The sequence below is a fragment of the Ornithorhynchus anatinus genome, chromosome 13 (genome assembly GCF_004115215.2).
Source record: "Ornithorhynchus anatinus isolate Pmale09 chromosome 13, mOrnAna1.pri.v4, whole genome shotgun sequence".
Classification (NCBI taxonomy): Eukaryota; Metazoa; Chordata; class Mammalia; order Monotremata; family Ornithorhynchidae; genus Ornithorhynchus; species Ornithorhynchus anatinus.
The window spans coordinates 571,685-588,727 of NC_041740.1; the positions used below are offsets into that span (position 1 = coordinate 571,685).

General features: G+C 53.4%; 1 protein-coding gene across 3 annotated transcripts in view; it reads left to right on the forward strand.

Annotated features, from left to right (window-relative positions):
* Positions 1-1,147: 1,147 nt before the first annotated feature.
* The window catches only part of PLCD1 (phospholipase C delta 1), a 32,748-nt gene continuing 16,852 nt past the window's right edge, over positions 1,148-17,043 (forward strand). The window contains exons 1-2 of one of the 3 annotated variants that reach the window (XM_029078357.2): positions 1,148-1,244; positions 16,354-16,518. In XM_029078357.2, coding sequence (XP_028934190.1) covers positions 1,211-1,244; positions 16,354-16,518 — 199 coding nt within the window. In that variant the 5' untranslated portion in view covers positions 1,148-1,210. Of the gene's footprint in view, positions 1,245-11,145; positions 11,305-16,353; positions 16,519-17,043 lie in introns of those variants that run through there. The other 2 variants (XM_029078355.2, XM_029078356.2) reach the window with 2 other exon arrangements.

Consider the following 17,043-nt stretch of genomic DNA (forward strand, 5'->3'; position numbering starts at 1 on the left):
GCTACAAGTGGCAGAGTGTGGATTAGAACCCAGGTCCTCTGGCTCCCAGGCCCGGGCTCTTTCCATTAATCCATGCTGCTTTTCAGCCTGCCTTGTGAGGAAGCGAGGAAGGGAAGGGAGGCTGCCACCTCAGAAGACCTTCAGAAGCTAATAATAATCATAACTGTGCTAACTGTTAAGCACTATGAGCCAGGCACTGTACTATGTGCTGGGGTGAATTCAAACAAATAGGATTAGACACAGTCCCTGTCCCACATGGGGCTCACAGTCTTAATCCCCATTTTACAGTTGAGGTAACTGAGGCCCAGAGAAGTGATGTAAATTGCTTAAAGGCACACGGCAGACTAGTAGTGGAGCCGGAATTAGAACCCGGACCCTTCTGATTCCCAGATCCGTGTTCTATCCGCTAGTCCACGAGGCTTCTGCGGATAAGCCACCAAGTGAGACAACTGGGGCCGATCATGGAGAGGGAACAGAAGGAAGGTTTGTGTTCTTCGAAGAGCTGGGAGAGGGATCGTGGTCAGAGGACGAAGCCCAGAGTGGGGCAGGAAGGTCAGCAGCAGTGAGGGGGAAGGAGGAGCCGGGCCCGTGGTCTGCGGGGCGGGCAAGGGCGGGCAGGGCCTGGCAGGGACTCCGGGCCAGGCGTTGCCCCGCTTCCCTGGCAGCCCCAAGCGGTAATGAAAGGCTCAGTGTGGTCTGGTGTCTGGGGTGGGGTTGGGAGGTGGGGGACGAAGAAGAAGCCCGTGGTCGGCAGCGGCAGGGCTATTCCCGGCTCCGCTTCCAGCTCGGGCCCGGGGGTGGGGAAGGGGTGGGGGGCGGGAGCCCGGTCGGGAAAGAAAATTCGGGTCTCCTCCCCAGTCCCCCTCCTCAACTCCTTCCTGTCCAGGACCGCTGACTGGCGGGCAGGGAAAAGAGAAACACCCAGTGAACACAGACGGATACACACATGCCAACACACACACACCCAAAAAGAAAAAACCAGGCACACATAAGCTTAGACATACAGACATAGTCAGAGACACCCTCCTGGGGGCGGGGCGGGCCCCGGGCAGGAAAGAGGGGAGGGGCCCAGGGCCGGGCGGGTTGGATGAGTACCGCAAAGAGCCCCGCCCCCGCCCCCGGCCCCGGCTCCTGCCCCTCCCCGCACCGGGCCGGCCATCTGGGCTCGCCCTCTCACATCTGGCCCGGAGCTCGGCGCGGCCCGTTCAGGATGGACACCTACCGGGACTTGTTGACTTTGCACGGTGAGCGCCGGCCCTCGCCCCTCGCCCCTCGCCCCCTCCCCTTCCACTAACTTCGGGGTCCCGGGAAGGGGCGCGAGAAATCGGGGGCGGGGAGGGGACAGGCGCTCCAGATGGGCCCGTCCCGGCCAGGAGCTCCGGGCCCAGCCGGGAGCTCTGCCCGGAAAAATGCCCACGGGGGTACCAACCGGGCGCGGAGAGGGAGCACCGCCCGTCTGGGCCAGGTAGGGGGGGACTCAGGAGCCCCCCAACCCCTTCCCCACCGGACCCCGCAGAGCTGGGGCGAGGAGCTGGGGAGGGGGCGCGGTCGGGGGAATCGCCGCCCCCCTCGCCCTTCCCCCGAGCTCTGGGCTCGGGCTGCCTGTCCCGAAGCAGGGTCAGGCCTGGGAAACTGTGACTCAAACCCGGAGATGCAGCTCTCTGCGATCTTGTGTTGGGGAGAGGCGAAAGAGGGTACCCCGAAACGGCCACTCCCTCCCAAACCGGGCAGGGCTCCCGACCGCCACCCTCGCGGCTTTGACCATGCACCGTGGCAGATAACCGAAGCGGGATCTGCAAACGATCAGTGGTATTTATTGAGCCCTCCTGTGTGCAGAACACTGAACTGAGTGCTCGGAAGAGCACAGTGTCACAGAGTTGGTAGACAAGGGGATGAAGACTGTGAGCCCCATGTGGGACGGGGACTGCGTCCAATCTTATTAACTTGGATCTACCCCAGCGCTTAGAACAGTGCTTGACACATAGTAAGCACGGTTATTATTATTATAACAGTCTAGAGGGGCAGGTGGGGCACGGTGGTGCCTGGTGGGAGCCAAACGGGCAGAGAGTGAGGGCTGGAGGTGGCCCGGTGGGCCAGTACCCATTGTTCACCCAACAGTCCTGTCCCTGCAGCCTGGGATTTCCAGGGTTAGGAGCTAGTGGGACTCCAATTCCCAGTAGCCCCACAGAGGCAGCCTACAGCTAGCAACCCCTGGCTCCCTGCAGCCTCTTGTGCTCAGTTCTAGGGTTTGGTAGGAGGAGCTGCTGCATGGGTGAGGCATATCAGGCCTAGAGACCTTTCCCCACTGCCTACTGGAAGTGGGAGAGGAGAAGCCCCAGGGACCACTGAACCATTTTAACCTGGTGGGAACAGACCCTAGAATTGTCCAGAGCCCATGCAGGGTTGGGGCTCCCTGGAATCTGGGAGAAGAGCTGGGAGAATCCTGAAAAATCCTTAGAGAAGCAGCGTGGCTCAGTGGAAAGAGCTCGGGCTTTGGAGTCAGGGCTCATGAGTTCGAATCCCAGCTCTGCCACTTGTCGGCTGTGTGACTGTGGGCAAGTCACTTCACTTCTCGGTGCCTCAGTTCCCTCATCTGTAAAATAGGGATTAAGACTGTGAGCCCCACGTGGGACAACCTGATTCCCCTATGTCTACCCCAGCGCTTAGAACAGTGCTCGGCACATAGTAAGCGCTTAACAAATGCCAACATTATTATTATTATTATTAAAAAAGCTCCTGGGGATCTGGGAGAAAAGCTGAGAGAATTCTGAAAAAAACACAGCCTTGGGTCACCCACCTAGGCCATGCAGTGTCTCCGAATAATCCAGTCTTCGTTGGGGATCATGGTCTCTGCAGAGTCCAGAAGCCTGAGGCTCTGAGTCCTAGGCAACTCTGTGTCTCAACCAACTTTGTTATATTAGGCTTTCCCAAGCACTTAGTATAATGCTCTGCACAAAGTAAGTGCTCAATAAATAGCATTGATTGATCGCTAGGCAGGGCACCAGGGGACATGCACCCCCAGAGGACTAGTTGGAGAGAACACCGCCAGGGGGCTGGTAAAAAGCAGTATGGCCTAGTGGCAAGAGCATGGGCTTGGGAATCAGAGTACGTGGGATGTAATCCTGGTTCTGCCACTTGCCTGCTGTGTGACCGTGGGCAAATCACTTTTCTTCTCTGTGCCTCAGTTACCTCATCTGTAAAATGAGGATTAAGACTGTGAGCCCTATGGGGGACAGGGACTGTTTCCAAGAATAGCATGAATCTAACCCAGTGTTTAGAACAGTGCTTGGCACAACGTAAGCACTTAAAAATTCCATTATTATTATTATTATTATTATTAGGAAATCAATCAATGGTATTTATTGAGAACTTACTTTGTGCAAGGTCCTGGACTAAGCTCTGGAGAGAATACAACAAATTTAGCAGACATGGTCCCTGCCCACAAAGAGCCTACAGTCTAGAGGGAAATAGGACCCATTAATAGTATTTAGAGCACTTACCTGTACAAAGCACTACTCCAAGTGCTTGGAAAAGTACAATAAGGTAGAAGTGGTAGGAAAGACCCCTGCCCACAAAGAGCTTACAGTCTGGAGGGTGAGGCAAACAATAAAATAATTGTCAACCGGGAAAATAGCAGAGTGTAAGTATATGGATGTAAGTACTGTGGGGATGAAGGTGGGGTGAAGATTAAGTGCTCAAGGGGTCTAGATCCAAGTGCCTAAGTAATGCAGAAGGGTCAAAAGGGAGAAGGAATAAGGGCTTAGTCAGGAAAGACTTCTTGGAGGAGATGGGATTTTTAGGAGGGCTTTTAAGTGGGGAGAGTGGTGATCTGTTGGTTGTGAAGAGGGTGGGAGTTCCTGGCCAGAGGGAGGACATGGGCGAGGAGGTCAGCGACGAGACAGACGAGATCAAGACATAGAGAGTAGGTTGGCATTAGAGGAGTCAAGTGTGCAGGCAGGGTTACAGTAGGAAATCCGTGAGGTAATGTAGGAGAGGGGGAGGTGATTGAGGGCTTTAAAGCTGATGGTATGGTGTTTCTGTTTAATGCAGAGGTGGATGGGCAACCACTGGAGGTCCTTCAGGATTTGGGAGTTGTGGATGGAAAGTCTTTTTTTTTTTTAGAAAAATAATCCGGGTAGCAGAGTGAAATAAGACCTGGAAAGAGGAGAGACACGAGACACGGAGGTCAGTGAGGAGGCTGATGCAGTAATAATAATGTTGGTATTTGTTAAGCGCTTACTATGTGCAAAACACTGTTCCAAGCACTAAGGGGGATACAAGGTGATCAGGTTGTCCCACATGGGACTAACAGTCTTAAACCCCATTTTACAGATGAGGTAACTGAGGCACAGAGAACAATAATAATAATAATTACGTTGGTATTTGTTAAATGTTTACTATATGCAGAGCACTGTTCTAAGCCCTGGGGTAGATAATAATAATGTTGGTATTTGTTAAGCGCTTACTATGTGCAGAGCACTGTTCTAAGCGCTGGGGTAGATACAGCGTAATCAGGTTGTCCCACGTGGGGCTCACAGTTTTAATCCCCCTTTTCCAGATGAGGGAACTGAGGCACAGAGAAGTGAAGTGACTTGCCCACAGTCACACAGCTGACAAGTGGCAGAGTCGGAATTAGAACCCACAACCTCTGAATCCCAAACCCGTGGTCTTTCCACTAAGCCACGCTGCTTCTCTGTGACTTGCCCAAAGTCACACAGCAGCCAATGGCAGAGCCGGGATTAGAACCCACGATCTCTGACTCCCAAACCGCGAGCTCTTTCCACTGAGCCACGCTGCTTCTCCAGGAGGCAAACACGCATCAGGGCAGGAGCAGTTTGGATGCAGAGGAAGGAGCTGATTCGACAGACGCTGTGAGGGGCTGGCAGGGGAGAGCAAAGCCCTCCCACCCGCCCCCACCGCGGGCTGGCCCGGGAGACCCGGCCGCCGCGGGGAGGAGGGATGCGGGACCTAAGGCGGAGAGGCGGGAGGGTGCGGCTGTGGAGCCTGCACCGGCGGCCAAGGTCTGGGCGCTGCGGGCACTTCTGCCGTCCCCTGCGGGCCGAGAGCTCACCTCCTCCAGGAGGCCTTCCCAGACTGAGCCCCCCTTTCCCTCTGCTCCCCCTCCCACCCTCTGTTCTTCCCCCCTTCCCCTCCCCTCAGCACTGTGCTCATTTCTCTATATTATCACCCTATTTATTTTGTTGATAAGGCGTATATCTCCTTGATTCTATTTGTCTTGATGACATCGTCTTGTTTTGTTTTGTTCTGCTTTGCTTTGCCGTCTGTCTCCTCCGTTTAGACTGGGAGCCCGTCACTGGGCAGGGATTGTCTCCATCTGTTGCCGAACTGTATATTCCAAGTGCTTAGTTCAGTGTTCTGCACCTAGTAAGCGCTCAATAAATACTATCGAATGAATGAATGGAGAAGGGGGCGGTGTTACGGTCGGCAGGCGGGGAGCCGGTGCGAGCAGGCAGGGGGGCGGGCAGTGGCCTGAGGGGAGGGGCTGGGGCCTGGAAGTGAGCCCTCCGTTGCCTGGGAAACCCTTGCCGGACAGTGCCGCTGCTGTTAAATAACTGCGGTGAATAACCTGGTACGGCGAAGTTATATGACCTGACCAAAGTCACACAGCAGGCGAATGCAGAACTGTATTCTAATCCCGGCTCTTCCATTTACCTGCTTTGTGAACTTGGACAAGTCACTGAACTTCTCTTTGCCTCAGTTTCTTCAACTGTAAAAATGGAGATTTGATTCTCATTCTCCCTCCTACTCAGACTATGACCCCCATGTGGGATAGGGACTGTGTTAGACCTGATCGATTTGTACCCGCCCCAGTGCTTAGAATAGTGCTTGACACATAGTAAATGCTTAAGTCAGCCAAGCCTGGAGGGGGGCTTCTTGGTGTACAGGGCTGGCCAGAGTTGTGGGGCAGAGAAGGAACAGAAGGAGGAAGAGCAGACCGTCCCTGCCCTTAGGTGGCTTTCAGCCCCTCCAATGGTCAAGCAAATTTCCATGCTGGCTCTGAGCTGGACACCAGGATTGGCACCATAACAGGGAAAAGGCAGAGGGGCAAGCTCCTAAGGAAGGAGGCCAGGGGTTGTCAGTGGACACTTGGTGGGCACATAATGGGCACTTGAACAAGGGGCACGGGCGAGAGAGGGTGGTTGACAGAGAACAATGTCTCCAATCACTCTGCCCCTCAATGTTATTTACTGGGCACTCAGAGCATGTGGGGCGAAGTACTAAGAGCTTGGCAGAGAACACCAGAAGCAGAAAACAGTCCCTGCCCCCAAGAGTCAGTCAATCAGTCAGTTAACCATATGTTAAGAGCACTTACTGTGTGCAGAGTACTGTACTAAGCTCTTGGGAGTGTACAATATAACCACATAACAGATGCATTTCCGGCCCATAATGAGCTTAAAGTCTAGAGTGTTTATAGGAGGCTTACAATTGAGCGGGAGAGGCAGGTGGGCACACACAGTTTACAGGCAGAGGGAGTGGGAGGGAGATCCCAGCTAATGCAGGGAGTGTGAGGGCCGATGGGTGTCAGGGTGGAATGGCTGAGCCAGAGGTAATAATAAATAATAATAATTGTGGTATTTGTTAAGAACTTACTACATGCCAAGCATTGTACTAGGCCCTGGGGAAGATACAAGATAATCAAGTCCCATTTGGGGCTCACAGTCCAAGTGGGAGGGAGAACAGGTGTTGAAACCCCATTTTGCAGGTGAGGCCCAGATAAGTTAAGTGACTTGCACAAGGTCACAAAGCATCTAAGTGGCAGAGCTGGGATTTAGAACCTAGGTCCTCTGACTACTAGGCTCATGCTCTTTCCGCTAGGCCATGCTGCTTCCCTGAATCACATGTCCATTTGGATCCACGTCTGGTCCTAGATGCCCAGGGAGCTATTGGAATTAATCAGGGAAGGCCTCCTGCAGGAGATGGGGTTCAGGAGGTTTTGAAGAAGGTGGGGGGATTGACTGTAGACTGTAAACTTGTTGTGGGTAGGGTGTGTGGCTATTGATAATAATGTTGGTATTTGTTAAGCACTACTCTGTGTCAAGCAGTATTCTAAGTGCTGGTGTAGATACAAGCTAATTGGGTTGGACACAATCTCTTTCCCACATGGGGTTCACAGCCTTAATTCCCATTTTACAATGAGGTAACTGAGGTACAAAGAAGTTAAGTGACTAATCCAAGGTCACACAGCAGACAAGTGGCAGAGCCAGGATTAGACCCCAGGTCCTTCTGACTCCCAGGCCCGGGCTCTATCCACTAGGCCATGCTGCTTCTCATTGTCTATTGCTGATTCTCACTGTTTCCCAAGCGCTTAGGACAGTGCTCTGCACAAAGTAAGTGCTCAATAAATACGACTGACTGACTGACTGTCTGAATGATGGAAAGCAAACGACTGGACAGATGAGATTGACATGTGCAGGCTGAGGAAGGGGCTGGGAACCCAGGTTAACCCTGCCCTGGGGATGTGCAGGGGCACAAAATCCTGTGGTGTGGACTTGTGCCTACATACTGCTTCATGGCAGGGCACTCCTGGGCACTGCTCTGGGCAGGGCACCAGCAGTGGGCCTTTGAGTCATGTGACAGCCCAAAACTGCCCCCAAAGTCTCCGGTGTGTGCTACCCGACCAGCTCAGCATGGTGACTGGACAGAGCTAGGAGCCTGGGGCTGGGTCCAGGGCAGGCTCAAAGGCCTATGGGCAGCAGGGGCAGGACGGATGAACCTTGGCCAGTGGGCCTGGGAGCCCCACCAATCCACAGAGTTGAAGAGACGCCCGGGGCCCTGGAGTGGATCCAGCGAGAAAATCACAGTGCCAACATGGAGGGAGGGGCTGCCGTTGGTTGCTTTGAAGGAGAGAGATGGGAGGGGTGCTCTGGGCCAGCTCCAAGCCAGGCCTTGGCCGAGATGGAGGACACAGGGCTCTCCAGCCCTCCCAGGCAGAGAGGGAGGAAATCTTGCCACTTGACGATAGGAAACTGAGATTAAACTCAAGCAATCCCAGACAGAGACAGTGGCCAGGGGAGACTGTGGGACAATCTGATCACCTTGTATCCCCCCAGCGCTTAGAACAGTGCTTTGCACATAGTGCGTGCTAAACAAATACCATTATTATTATTATTCGTCATCTCTGCAGATCAGTCACCACAGGAGAGCCTTCTGCCTGGGGTGGAAGAGGGAAGCCCCGTGTGAAGGCAGAGGGGTGAATGGGATGAGAAGCAGCATGGACTAGTGGATAGATCATGGGCTTGGGAGTCAAAATGACCTGAGTTCTAATCCCAGCTCCACCATTCGTCTGCTGTGTGACCTTGGGCAAGTCCCTTCATTCTTTGGGTCTCAGTTACATCATCTGTAAAATGAGGACAGTTGGTATTTGTTAAGCGCTTACTATGTGCCGAGCACTGTTCTAAGCGCTGGGGTAGACACAGGGGAATCAGGTTGTCCCACGTGGGGCTCACAGTCTTAATCCCCATTTTACAGATGAGGTAACTGAGGCACAGAGAAGTTAAGTGACTTGCCCAAAGTCACACAGCTGACAAGTGTCCGAGCCGGGATTCGAACCCATGAACTCTGACTCCAAAGCCCGTGCTCTTTCCACTGAGCCACGCTGCTTCTCAGTTCATTCAATAGTATTATTGAGCGCTTACTATGTGCAGAGCACTGTACTAAGCCCTTGGAATGTACAAATCGGTAACATATAGAGACAGTCCCTGTCCTTCGATGGGCTTCCAGTCTAATCGGAGTGTAGGACAACCTGATCACTTTATATCCCCCCAGCGCTTAGAACAGTGCTTTGTACATAGTACGTGCTTAACAAATACCATTATTATTATTATTCTTCCTCATCTCTGTGGATCAGCCACCACAGGAGAGCCACAGAAGAGCCTTCTGCCTGGGGTGGAAGAGGGAAGAGGAAAGAGGGGAGTCCTTATGTGGGACAGGGACTGGGTCCAACCTGATTACCTTGCATCTACCCAGCGCTCAGCTCAGTGCCTAGCGCATAGTAAGCGCTTAACAAAAATCATTAAAAAAAATAATAACCAAAAGTACAGAGTGGGTCTGAGGTACCTTCCAGGGCTGCGAATCTGGGAAGCAGCAGGTACTAGAGTGTCCACAAGGGGGCGTCTTCTGCCTGTCCCGTGGGAAGGAGGAAGAGGGCTCGGTGTTTTTTTTTCATGCAACCGATTTAGAAACGCTCACTCCTCCTCGTGTGCAGCAGTCAGTCAGTCGTATTTATTGAGCGCCTACTGTGTGCAGAGCACTGTGGTATTTATTGAGCGCTTACTGTGTGTAGAGCACTGTACTCAAGAGCTTAGTACAATGCTCTGCACACAGTAAGCGCTCAATAAATACGACTGAATGAATACTAAGCGCTTGGGAAAGTACAAACAATTTAACAGACACACAGTCCCTGCACACAGTGAGCTTACAGTCTAGAGAGGCAGACATTATTAACATTAATGTGACTAAATAAAATTACAGATATGTACGTAAGTGCTGGGGGGCTGGGAAGGGGGTGAAAAAAGGGAGGAGGTCAGGGCAAATCAGAAGGGAGTAGGTGACGAGGAAAGGAGGGCTTAGTCAGGGAAAGTCTCTTGGAGGAGATGGGCCTTCAGTAGGGCTTGAAGATGGGAAGAGTCTTTACTCGTCAGATATGAAGAGGTATGACGTTCCAGGTTAGAGGCGAGACGTGAGCGATAGGTCGGCGGTGAGATAGACGAGATCAAATTACAGTACGAAGGTTGGGATTATTCATTCTTTGCATTATATTTATTGAGCGCTTACTGTGTGCAAAGCACTATACTAAAGGCGTCAGAGAAGCCAAGTGTGTTGGCTGGGTTGTAGGAGAGTAGCGAGGAGAGATAGGCGGGGACAAGGTGATTAAAGCCGATGGGAGGCTCTCGGAGGGATCCGGACATCCTGGCGGCCACTCCCCAACCTGACCCGCGGTTGGAAGCCTAGGAAGAGGGGATGGCAGCAGCTGTTGGGCCTGGGCGTCAGATCCATGGAGGCTGGGCGCGGGAAAAAGTAATAATAATAATAATGTTGGTATTTGTTAAGCGCTTACTGTGCAGAGCACTGTTCTAAGCGCTGGGGTAGACCCAGGGGAATCAGGTTGTCTCACGTGGGGCTCCCAATCTTAATCCCCATTTTACAGATGAGGTAACTGAGGCCCAGAGAAGTTAAGTGACTTGCCCACAGTCACACAGCTGACAAGTGGCAGAGCCGGGATAATAATAATAATAATAATGTTGGTATTTGTTAAGCGCTTACTATGTGCCGAGCACTGTTCTAAGCGCTGGGGTAGACACAGGGGAATCAGGTTGTCCCATGTGGGGCTCACAGTCTTCATCCCCATTTTACAGATGAGGTAACTGAGGCACCGAGAAGTTAAGTGACTTGCCCAAAGTCACACAGCTGACAAAGCGGGATTCGAACCCATGACCGCTGACTCCAAAGCCCGTGCTCTTTCCACTGAGCCACGCTGCTGTGAATAGTAATAATAATAATGACGGTATTTGTTAAGCGCTTACTATGTGCAAAGCACTGATCTAAGCGCTGGAGAGGGTATAAGCTGCTCAGGTTGTCCCACGTGGGGCTCACAGTCCTAATCCCCATTTTATAGACGAGGTAACTGAAGCACAGAGAAGTTAAGTGACTTGCCCAAAGTCACAGAACCGACAAGCGGAATGAACAGAGCGGGGCATTTGCAGCCAATGGGGAAGAAGGGTCGGGAGCTCGTTGTGGGCAAGGAATGTGTCTAATGTTATACTGCACTCTCCCGAGTGCTTAATTCAGTGCTCCGCACACGGTATGCGCTCAATAAATACGATTGAACGAATGAATGAATGAGTGTGTCCGGCGAGGGTAAAAAGTCCGGGGGCGGGGGTTGGGCCGGTCGGGGAGCCCAGCCCAGAGTTCGGGTGTTACCAAGTCCGGGCCCCGCCCCCGCCCCCGGCGTCCGGGGGCCAGGGCCAGGCCGGAGGCGGTAACAGTGGGCTGCTTACACCGACTGGGTCGTTGACCTCCCCGTCGGTGGGGAGCAGGGTTAGAGCCGGCCGGGAACTCTGACCCCTTCCCAGCCCCGGGCCCCGCTTCCCGCCCTCCCACGCTCCTCCCCCTTTCTCGGTCCCGCGGCCGTCGGGCCGGGGTGACGGCTGCGGGGTCGGAGCGGCGGGGCTGTGCGAAGCGCCATGCGGTGCCTGAGGGCGCAGCCCCGGCGGAGCCTGTCGCGGGAGGAAGCCCTGCAGCGGCAGAGCCTGGAGGTGGCGGCGCTCAACAGCCGGAGGCTGGGTAAGAACCGGGGGCCCCCCGGGACCCCGCTGCCCCCGTCCTGCCCACGGCCCCGCCGGACCCCCCTTCCCTCCCTCCCCCAGACCTGGAATGGTCCCGGGCCCGGCGGACAGAGCCGCGGCCAGGCCGTCCTTGAGGCCGGGCCCGGGGCTCTGTCCGCCGGGGCCGGTCGTCGGATCCCGAGGCTAGAGGGGAGGGGACGGGCGCCGACCCTCCCGAGGGACGGACTCCTGGCATTTGGGCAGATTCGTTCATCCAATAGTATTTATTGAGCGCTTACTATGTGCAGAGCACTGTACTAACCGCTTGGAATGGACAATTCGGCCACACGTACAGAGAGTCCCTGCCCAGTAAAGGGAGAAGCAGCGTGGCCCGGGAAGGCAGAGGGGTTGGGTTCTAATCCCGGCTCTGACACTTGTCTGCTGTGTGACCTCGGGCAAGTCACTTCACTTCTCTGGGCCTCGGTTACCTCATCTGGAAAATGGGGATTAAAAATGTGAGCGCCGGGTGGGACAACCTGATTACCCTGTATCCACCACAGGGCTTAAAACAGTGCTTGGCACATGGTAAGTGCTTAACAAATACCCCAATTATTATTATTATTATCATTGTCTGCTGCGTGACCTTGGACAAGTCACTTAACTCCTCTGTGCCTCATCTGTAAAATGGGGATTAAGACTGTGAGACCCATGTGGGACATGGATTATATCCAACCTGATTATTTTACATGTTCCCCAGTGCTTAGAATAGTGCTTGACACATAGTAAGCGCTTAGCAGACACTCTTATTATGTGCTTAGGAAGGAAGAGGGGTGTGCATATGTGCATGTAGTCGTCCCTCCTCCAATCAAGGGGTCCCACTATCAGAGGGAAGAAGAGAGAACAAAGATCTTATCCCCATTGTGCAGGTGAGGAAACTGAGTCGCAGAGAGATTCTGACAATCGTCCGTGGTCACCCAGCAGGCCGGTGGCAGAGCTGGGACTAGAACCCCAGTCTCCTGATTCCCGGGGTCGTGCTTTCTGAACTAAGTCAGGCTGCCTCCCTGTGGTAATAACAGTAGTATTTATTAAGCGCGTACTCTCTGCCAACCACTGTGCTAAGCACTGAGGTAGAGGGTAAACAGATCAGATACCGTCGCGTCCCCCAAAGGGCTCGCAATCTAAGAGAGAGAGGGAGACTGGATGTTTAATTCTCATTTTACAGGTAAGGAAACAGAGGCACGGAGAGGTTTGGCGACGGCGTCTGAATGTAAAAATAGTAATTATGGTACTCGCTAAGCGCTATGTGCCAAGCACTGCATGCGGGCGTGTATCCGTGTGCGCCGTGTGTCGGGGGGAGGGGGAGGAGGGTGTCGTGGGTCAGCGGGTCACGGGTCTCCCGGACAGTTGCGTTTTCTTTGGGTCACTGCAGGTCTGGGAAAGGGCAGGTCCGTCACAGAGAGAGTCGCTGCTCGGTTCCTTTTTGGGAGAGGAAGGAGGGAGAGAGGAGCAGATGGAGGGGCTGACCGGGGGGGTGGGGGGCTGGGAAACGGAAGGGGGAGGGACACGAAGGACGGGGAGGAGAAAACAGAGGGGGAAGAGAGAGAGGGAAAGGGGGAGATGGGGAAGAGGAAGGGGCAGGGGGGGAAGGGAGAATCAGGGGTCCGACAGGCCAGTAATTTTCAGCAGGAAGGGGTGCTGATCGAGTGGCTTAATGGAAAGAGCACGGGCTCGGGAGTTAGAAGACAAGGGTTCTCATTCCGTCTCCGCCAGTTGTCTGCTGTGTGACCTTGGGCAAGCCGTTTAACTTCTCTGTGCCTCAGTGACCTCATCTGTAAAATGGGGATGAAAACTGTAAGCCCCCCCGTGGGACAACCTGATTAGCTTACATCTACCCCAGCGCTTAGAACAGTGCTTGGCATATAGTAAGCGCCCAACAAATGCCATAATTATTATTATTATTGTTATTATCGAAAACGAATCGAAGGCAGAGAAGAGAAGAAGCAGCGTGGCTCAGTGGAAAGGGCACGGGTTTAGGAGTCAGGGGTCATGGGCTCTAATCTCGACTCTGCCACCTGTCAGCTGTGTGACTTCGGGCAAGTCACTTAACTTCTCGGTGCCTCAGTTACCTCATCTGTAAAATGGGGATTAAGACTGTGAGCCTCATGTGGGGCAACCTGATAACCTTGTACTTACCCCAGCGCTTAGAACAGTGCTTGGCCCATAGGAAGAGCTTAACAAATACCAATATTATTATTATTATTATTATTGTTGGAAGAGGAGACCGAAACCGCTCCGGGGCGGCGAGGGCCGAAGGAGGGAAAAGAGCCAGGACGTCCGTCCCGGGGCGACAGGGGAGAGGCGGCGGAGGAGTTGGGGAGGAGGGGGGGATCCATCAGTCAGGCCGGGGTGCGGCTCACCCCCCTTCCCCACCAGGAGAAATCACCCCCTGCCCCTCGCCCTCCGTCCCCCAGGCGCCGGGCCCGCTGGCCTTCGGGCTCCGACGCTGTACTGGGTGTTTGACCGTAGATGAGGGACGCAGCGTGCTGGATGAGTACTGTCATTATGGTAATTACTGCCGGGCCCGAGCTCCCGAGGGGGCGTGGGGGGCGGGGGCTGGGGCGGGCCGGGGCCAGAGAGTCCGTCCTTCAGGGTGGGGGACGATGTCACCCAGTAGTGCCCGGATCTCAGATCGAGGACTGGTCACTCTTTGCCCCCCCGCTGTCTGAAAGGGGCCGGCCGGCAGGAAAGAGTCCGAGGGAGCGGTGGGGAAGACCCCAAACAGGAGGTCTCTGCCCTGGGAGCCCTGAAGAGTTCCCACGAAAACTTGGGCTGCCCGGGCGCAGGGTCCGGAAGCTGGGCCCGAGGCTGACCCTCACGCGAGGAGAAGCGGGTCATCCTTGGGCCTGTTTCCCCTGCAGCTTCTTTCCGGTCTCCAGCAGGACCCTGCAGGGGACCTGTCCTCCCTAAAAGTATGACATCACTTAAGCACTTTTTGTGCGTAAGGCACTGTTAAAGAAGCAGCACAGATAGAGCCCGGGGTCTGGGAAGCAGAAGGACCTGGGTTCTAGTGCTGACTCCTCCATCTGTCTGCTGTGTGACCTTGGGCATGTCACTTACTTTGTCTGTGCCTCAGTTACTTCATCTGTAAAATGGGGATTGAGACTGTGAGCCCCACGTGGGACAGGGACTGTGTCCAACCCGATTTGCTTGTATTCACCCCAGTGCTTAGTACAGCACCTGGCACACTGTAAGTGCTTTAAAAACCACAATTATTCATTACTACTATTATTAAGCCGACAATTTTAGACTATAAACTCACTGTGGGCAGGGAATGTGTCTTTTTATTGTTATATTGTATTCTTTCGAGCACTTAGTACAGTGCTCTGCACACAGTAAATGATCAATAAATGATGAATAAATGAGCAAGAGGTCTGAGGTGAGGGAGTAGAAGGCACAATGAGTAGGTTGTCTTGAGAGGAATGAAGAGAGCAGGCTGAGGTGTAGTGTGGGTGAAGAGAGTGGATAAGTAAGAGGGAGAGACCTGATAGAGTTCCTTAAAATCCAAGGTCAGGAGTTTCTGCTTGAGGAAGAGGGGGATGGGCAAACATTGGAGGTTGCTGAGGAGTGGGGCGATATGGGCAGAATAAGGTTTTAGAAAAATGATCTGGGCAGCAGAGAGCAGTATGGGGTGGACTCTCTTCTCCTCCTCCTCCTCCTCCTCCCTCTTCCCTCCCTCCTCTGTCCCTCCTCTGACCCCTCCCTCCAGCCCCGTTCTGGAGGGTTGGAAAGTCCCACACGGCAAATCAAAGGGAGTCAGTGTTTAGGACAGAAATCCATCCTTTGAGGAGATTTTGGAGATGAAGAGAGGAGAGGGAGAAGGAGGGGTGAGTGTCTCCATTTTCTTTTCTCCCAAGAGTCCCCAAAGACAGAGAGCGACTGTTCTCTCTCCCCACCCTGCATTCAAGCAGGCCAGACTTAGAGGATTGAAGCTGCAGCAGGAGGTATTGAGGTTAGAATTAAAGGAGGACTTCCCAGCAGGGAGGGAGAGGAGATGCTCAGCAGGGGTCTGAAAGAGGGAATAGAGTTTGCTTCTTTGGGGCCTGTAACCTCTGGCCTGGGGATCCGGGGATTAGGGGTGGGGCTGCATATAGGTAGAGAGACAGAGGAGATGACCCCTGGGTTTATCATTCTTTAAAGCATGGGTTTGTGGTTTCAGGTTAACACAACCTACTGGTGACATGACCTATCAGTATCCATTTAACAAAGAAGCAGCACGGTGTAGTGGATAGAACATGGGCCTGGGTGTCAGAAGGTCATGCGTTCTCATCCTGGCTCTGACGCTTGTCTGCTGTGTGACCTTGGGCAAATCACTTCACCTCCCTGTACCTCAGTTCCCTCCTCTGTAAAATGGGAATTGAGAATGTGAGCCCCACGTGGGACAGGGACTATGTCCAATCCAATTTGTTTGTATCCACCCTAGCACTTAGTACAGTGCCTGGCTTTAGTATGTGCTTAACAAATACCACGGTTCCTCCACACTGTAAACTCGTCGTGGGCAGGGAATGTGTCTGTTTATTTTTATATAGTACTTTCCCAAGCACTTAGTACAGTGCTTCGCATATAGTAAGCATTCAATAAATATGAATGAATTGAATGAATGAATGAAAGAACCCACTGCTGTCTGATTGTCACAGTCCAACCCACTGCGGCTAGTTAACATGGCCCATCAAGATCTGGTTACAAAACCCATTTAAGTTCATTAACATAACCCACTGCTATCCACTAACACAGCTCATGGCTATCCATTAACACAATCCATTGCCGTCCAGGCACAGCTCAGGGAGGGGAGAAGGACTTGTAAACTGTCTGCTGCCCTGGATACCTGGACCCTGTGACAGCCCTGGTTCTGCCATCCAGAGATTTTGACAAGGGCCGCCTCGGTTATTCTCACAGGGTACCAGGCATGGTTGATGGGGGTGGGGTGTCTGGAGGAGGACTGATGTCAGGGAGTGGGCAGGGACAGTCCCTATCTCCAGGACTGTGTTGACAGATGCTCCCTCCCTGCCAGGCCTGCAGGACGATCAAGACCTCAAGTTCCTCCTCAAGGGAACCCAGCTGCAGAAGGTCAAGTCGGGCTCCTGGAGGAAAGACAGGTTCTACAAGCTGCAAGAGGATTGTAAGACCATCTGGCAGGAGTCCAAGAAGATGATGAGGTCCCCAGAGACTCAGTTCTGTGAGTACCATGGAAGGGGGCTGGGAGGCTGGATGAGAAGCCCCCTAAGGTCCGGCTCCTGGGGGTATGGGGCGGAGGGGACATTTTGGGAGCGATTAGGGGCAATTCTTTCTCTCGCTGAGTCTCTTGTGGTTCTTGGATTTGGGAAGAGTCCATGGCCTAATCTACCTGTGCCCCCTGGCCACAAGGGCCAGAGGATGAAGGACAAGGTGTTTGGCCACTGATAGATGCCCTGGGGGATGGGGGTTAGTGTATTTAGCTGCTGGTGGCTGGAGGATGTGGGTTTTGTTTGTTAATGATATTTGTTAAGCCCTTACTTATGTGCCAGGCACTGTTCTAAGCACTGGGGTAGATACAAGCTAATCAGGTTTGACACAGTCCATGTCCCACAGGGGGCTCACAGTCTTAATCCCCATTTTCCAGATGAGGTAACCAAACCCCAGAGAAGTTAAGTGACTTGTCCAAGGCAGCAAAGTGGCAGAGCCAGGACTAGAACCCAGGTTATGCTGCTTCTCATTTGTTGGG